The 5745-nt window shown below is 57.8% G+C and overlaps 3 protein-coding genes across 3 annotated transcripts; 1 reads left to right on the top strand and 2 right to left on the bottom strand.

Annotated features, from left to right (window-relative positions):
• Positions 1-601: 601 nt before the first annotated feature.
• Positions 602-2064, bottom strand: PHACADRAFT_259168 (uncharacterized protein). Its single transcript, XM_007397646.1, has one exon. It carries the CDS (start codon positions 1612-1614, stop codon positions 772-774), a length of 843 nt encoding a protein of 280 aa, XP_007397708.1. The 5' UTR covers positions 1615-2064; the 3' UTR covers positions 602-771.
• A 142-nt stretch (positions 2065-2206) lies between these two features.
• PHACADRAFT_210751 (uncharacterized protein) lies at positions 2207-4424 on the top strand. The gene is made up of 3 exons (XM_007397645.1): positions 2207-2931; positions 2994-3109; positions 3172-4424. Exons 1-3 carry the CDS (start codon positions 2896-2898, stop codon positions 4091-4093), a joined length of 1074 nt encoding a protein of 357 aa, XP_007397707.1. The 5' UTR covers positions 2207-2895; the 3' UTR covers positions 4094-4424.
• Positions 4425-4579: 155 nt separating this feature from the next.
• On the bottom strand, positions 4580-5360 carry PHACADRAFT_210750 (uncharacterized protein; the record flags this gene model as incomplete). Its single annotated transcript, XM_007397644.1, has 3 exons — positions 4580-5166; positions 5236-5258; positions 5314-5360. The coding sequence occupies 3 exons, from the start codon at positions 5358-5360 to the stop codon at positions 4580-4582; spliced, it is 657 nt and encodes a 218-aa protein (XP_007397706.1).
• Between the last annotated feature and the right edge of the window lie 385 nt (positions 5361-5745).

Below are 5745 nucleotides of genomic sequence, written 5' to 3'. Positions count from 1 at the left end.
CGAATCACGCCTGCTAATTGATCAGCGCCTGGTACACCGTGACGGGCGTCTCGTCGATGGAGAAGGCCCTCAATCACCAGTCATACGGCAGGAACTCCATGCGGTCACTAATCAAAAAGCCAGCCGCAGCACAGGCGTGTGTGTGTGGGTGCCTTTGCGCTCCGCACATCACCCGTGTATCCCGCGAGAAGTGATTGAGACGACGGGACGGAAACCGCACGCACGCTCAGTCGGAACTTTCGTGGCGGTTTTATTAGGCACCAGAGGATGCTTTGCGCTCCTCATCTGGACTTTTTCCACCACACAACTGCGGCTCAATTAGCCGCGATGATGAAGGGGCTTTTTTTTTTTTTGGGGGGAGGGCGAGTAAGTACTACGCAGAACTCAGGAGGCGACGTATACAGGTGGCACGAGTGCTCTAGTTTTTATTCTCCATTGAAGCGGCAGTAGATGCTGCCAAATTGACTGCAGTTCGCAGTGTCCAAGCTCACCAAAGCGGCCCAAGAATGTGAATAGTTCACCTCGTATCGTTTAGACATCATATACTCGTTCTTGAACCACCCTGGGTAGTTCTTGCTTACTGCTCGCCAATAGTAGGGGAAGCCGGACAGTTGACACCTAAAAATAACAAACTCCTCGGTTACACTCGTATCAAGCCGGATTCCAAGACACTCTCAATCTGTTTACATAGCGACCTGTACAGGGGCTGATCGCGATAGCCATCGTCCGCCAAAGGGTTCGTCGATATCTGGTAGCATTGAACATGTTCTATTAGTAACACGGCGCGTCCTTGAGTATATCAACACATTCTTCCAGTCGTCGCCGAGCCCAGTCCAGCAGCCTCTCCACCTCAGGGCCACCCACGGCAGCACCACGAGCGGCTAAAAGCACTACCAGAGCGAGGAACACGTCGTACCAAACGCGCTTGGTCTTCTGCCTCCTGAACACAATCGGGCTGCCGCCATAGCCCTCGAGCAGCGCCTGGCTGGGCGCCGGCCCTGGAAGCGCGCCGTCCTCGGGGCCCGACGCGAGGAAGAACGTCTCGAGGAGCGGGTCGCCGTATAACGCAAACGTTGGCGGGAGCAGTGACGTGATCGTCGGCTCGGCGCCCTCCGCGGGGACGTGCACGAACACGCTGCCCGCGTCCGCGAGGAAAGTGAGCAGGCTCGGGACCTCGCAGTCGTCAAACAGGAAGCTGCCGATTGCGCGCCCTAAGGGTTGGCGCAGTGCGCCGCACGACGCGCTCGACACGAGGCCGCGCGCTTCCGCGGCGCTGAGCATCGACTCCAGCAGGGACGTGAACGTCTCCTGCCAGCTGTACGACGGTTCGTCGTCGTCTGCACCCTGCTGCCCGAAGCCGAGACTTGACAAACCGGGAATGCTGGGTAGTAGTGGCGGTGCCGCGGACGCTGGGGGCGTGGGTTTGGGTAGACCGAACCAGTCGTTCTGGATACGGTCATGCATCTCGCGCATCCAGCGACCGATCTCTAAATCGAGCAGAACATTTTGGCGTTCTGACAGCTTCCCGAGTCGCCTAAGCTCTGATAGAGAGACGCCAGGAGGATAGGAAAGGATGAGATAGTCGTAGGGTACGATATCGAGGGTATCCGACATATGGAGCGGCGTAGGCTGAGGAATACTGGTGCTTTCGGACACTAACTTCAGCAAGTATTGATAGGTCGTGAGAGGTGTGTGTAGGGACGATGGCTCTTCCAAAGTAAATGATGTCTTCGCCGGAGGTGGCGAGACCAAGAGCAAGTAGGACGCGCCGTCATTGAGATGCACAGCGTACGACCTGCTTGGCGCAATAGAACTTCGATGCACAGTAGATACAAATATGTTCAGGGACAGTTACACGCACCAAAGGCACCACGTCTCACCTAAATCCGCTCCTCAGTCTGTCTGTGACGGTAGACACCGACGTAAGATCCTTGCCTTCGCCTCTGTAATACGCGTCGAATATCGCCTGAGCCTGCTCAAGCGAGATGGGGGCCTGACCATTCGCAACATTATCTTCGCTGAGCGTAGACATGCTGAAAGCAGCCCAGCGAGAACTACGATGGTGGGAGACAAAGATAGAGGCCGGGTAGAAGATCAGTGGTCTAGATAACGGATGTTCGCGCGATTAGATAATGCTCGGCAGGAAGCCTCTTTGGTACGCCGAGCGCCATGCCGCCGTGATATCACTACGGGCGCCTTTTGACTTGTCTCGTCCCGCCCATCGCTTTTGCCAGCCAAAGCATCGAGGCCGCCCCCGCACACAAACAGAACACATCTATACTTGGTAGCAACACATTGGCAAAATGCAACGCATACGCCAAACAGCGAGCCCTCTAGTGAACGTAAATTGCGCCAAAATATGCACGTTCATGGGGCTGTCGCTACACTAGTTGGTGATATTCTCAGCGCATCTCTCCTTGTGTGAGACTTAGAAATGCGTCTATATATGCACTAGAATGGACTGTGCTGAGTCGGAGCGTAGAGACGCTCCTGATACGCGGTCTGCATTGACCTGCGCCCGAGTCGCCTAGCGACCAAAGGTGAGCCCACACATCCAAAACATTTTCCCAAGATGGGAATTGCCTGTTATATCCCCACGCCTCGTTTCCTTCCTATTTGGTCGCTGCACAGCTTGGTCCCGTCCGAATGCAGCAACCACTTGCTGCAGACGCCAGACCCTGTTCCTGCCAAATAAGGTAGGAAAGCAATCGACGTCGAGCAAAGCACTTGGAGGGGGGTATATAATGTGTGTTCTCCTGTGGGCCCAGGAGGACATCAGGCTTGTCTCCTGGACGCGCTCTGCCCCTTCCCACATCCTTCTGAGTTTTCCTCGACGTTTCCTGCTCCTGCTCCCGCTCCCCCGCTACCACTACTGTTCGGCGCTTGTTATTAGCAATGGGATACCGCAGGTCTGTGCAGCCCAAACTTGAGGTGAGCCTCTCGAAGCGCTAGTGGCTCCCGTGCACGAGCCTGATGCGCTCGTCCGCTTCCAGACCGAGTCTGCGCCCATATGGTGTATGGTGCAGCAGTGCTCATACATGGCCCTCAACGGATATGCCCTGAAGGACCACATTAATTCATGCCACAAATATGTCTTGAGGGTTGGAAGGTACGCACCACCCTCGCCCCTCGCCCCACCGCGCACCCTTAACCATCCACGCGTATTACCAGCGAGTACCACTGCCCCTTCGCAGAGTGCGACTGCACCATGGAGCAGTACACGAACCTCGAGACGCACCTCAACCGCCACCTCGGCATCCGGCCACACGCGTGCCCGCACGTCTCCTGGGCTCCGCACCCCGCCCACCCCGGCGCGTCCGTTCCGACACACTGCACCTTCCGCTCGTGCGACCCCGCCGAGCTCAGCGCACACCGCAAGCTCCACGACGACTACGTCCCGCAGAAGCGCAAGCCGCGCCTGAACACCCGCCGGAGCGTGGCCACCCGCATACGGTTCGTCGACGCGCCTCGCGCGGGGCCCCCGCAGCCCACGGTGGTGCTCGCGGACGGCGCGTCATCGAGCTCGCGCAAGCGCAGGCGGCGCGAGGCCGCGTCCGTTGAAGAGCGGCCGGCGAAGAGCGCGCGGCGCACGCCGGAGGACACGCCCGCCGCTGATGTGAGCGCAGACTGGAGCATCCTCGACCCGTACGTGTGCTCCGCCGCTGCCACCCCCGTCCTCGCGCCGTCGGCCCTCTGGCTCTCGGCTGCCACCGAGTTTGAGGTGCCGTCGCCGTCCGAGTCGGGTTCGTCGTCTGTCACGGACGACGGGCTCACGGCGTCTGAGTTTGGGCTTTACGAAGGAGGACATTCCGTGTACTCCACATACCAGTGCTGTCCCTCGGATGCCTCGTCGCCGTCCGAGGGCTCGTCGCCTGGATGGGACTCGACGGGACCGACCACGCCGCCGGCGTACGAGATGTCTTCACAAGACCCGTCGTCCCCTCTTTGGAGCTCGACCCTGGACAAGGCGGACATTTGCTCCTCCTCTCACATTCTGACACCTCACGACGTCGCGTTCATCTTCGAGTTGGTGGGCGCCTTCGAAGAGGTAGTGGATGTCCATGCACGCGCTGAGTGCTGGTGTCATCATTGATGTTCTGTCTATCTGCCACTGATGTATTTTTATTTCTGTGTCGTGTATGCCCTCTCTCTCTGCCACTGACGTATCCTCATTTCTCTATCACATGTGTCCATCCACATTGCTAGCTTGTTTCAGATACTCCTCTGATTCAAGTTATGTAGCTCACCACTCACCACCGTGCTGTAACTTATTAGACTCATGCTCATGCCGCATCGTAGCCATTGTACTGTAACCTGTTAGACTTGTGCTTGTGCACGTCCTATCCATAGATATCATTGTACATTCCTAGCCCTTCTACTGTTTCCGACATGTTCGACACACGAAGTACGATGTTTGAAACCGGCTCATGATGTGACATTATGTTGAAAGTGGTGGGATATAACTATTGTACACTATGATATGCACGATTGAAGGTTGTCAACGCCATTTCACTGGTAGTAAGGTGACGAATCATCAGCCCACCAACTTGATGCATAGACGACGAACAAGGCCCACCATTTAGTAGCCGGTGCTGGACCCTGGCGGGACAACACCGCCCTGTGTCTCGAGCCCCGCACCACGCGCAGCGCTTCCTGCGTTCGTAGCTCCAACGCCTGGTCCTGCTCCAACCCCAGCCCCAGTGTTGGCACCAGTGTTCGCTCCGGCACCAAAGCCTGGTCCAGTTCCGGTGCCGGCGGAAGTGTTCGTTCCAGCACCGAGGCCTGTCCCAGCACCGGTGCCGGCAGCAGTGTTCGTTCCAGCACCAAGGCCTGTTCCAGCACCGGTGCCGGCAGCAGTGTCCGTTCCAGCACCAAGACCTGTCCCAGCTCCGGTGCCAGCAGCAATGTTCGTTCCGGCTCCGAGGCCCGTCCCAGCTCCAGTACCTGCGGCGGCGTTCGTCCCGGTCGAAGCGTCTACGGGGCCCGTGCCGACGCCCACGCCGCCGCCGGGCGCGGTACCGACGGGCTGCGCGCGCCCCTCCATGTTCGCCATGCCCTTCTGCGTCTCAAACTCGCCGCGCTCCGTCGCAGCGTGCCCGCGTTGGGTCGTGCCCGTCGCCGAATCGACAAAGTCCATCGCGTTTCCGCGGATGCTCTCGCCGATGCCTGCAGGAACGAGTAGCGTCGTCAGTAAGACGCGGCGGTTGTGAGCTCGGGGCGAGGGTGAGTGCGTACCGTGTACAGTCTGGAACGCGCCTCTGCGAAGATGAAGGGTGGTAAGCATGAGCTCGTGCGACGCGACGGAGTACTCACTTGACCTTCTGGCCGACGCTCGTGCCTGCAGAGGATCCAGTCGACATATTGTTAGATAAAATGCGTGAAGAAATTCAGGTGGAAGGGGTGGTTGTGTTGTTGTGGAGCTGTCACCATTGTGCGATTGCCCCTATATACGCCGATGCAGCGACTCCATGCGCGCCACAGCGGACAGGTGCGCCACCACAGCGATGACGTCATAACAGAGGACCGGGAGGAAGCCACTGACATCGTTGAGCGGTGTCCGCATTGGGTATATTCTGCCGCGTGGAGAAGAGAAAGGTATCAGATCACCACTGGAAAGATTATTGATGCAAGTGTCAAGTGCCAACTGTCTACTCTACGTCGTCGTTCGGACCACGTCATAGATGATAGAATTTACTATTTACTTTAGAGCTTTGACGGAGTTTAGAGTATCACTACTGTACGCTT

This window comes from Phanerochaete carnosa (assembly GCF_000300595.1).
Source record: "Phanerochaete carnosa HHB-10118-sp unplaced genomic scaffold PHACAscaffold_7, whole genome shotgun sequence".
Classification (NCBI taxonomy): Eukaryota; Fungi; Basidiomycota; class Agaricomycetes; order Polyporales; family Phanerochaetaceae; genus Phanerochaete; species Phanerochaete carnosa.
The sequence above is the reverse complement of the archived record's forward strand: the minus strand, read 5'-3'. Positions and strand labels throughout refer to the sequence as shown.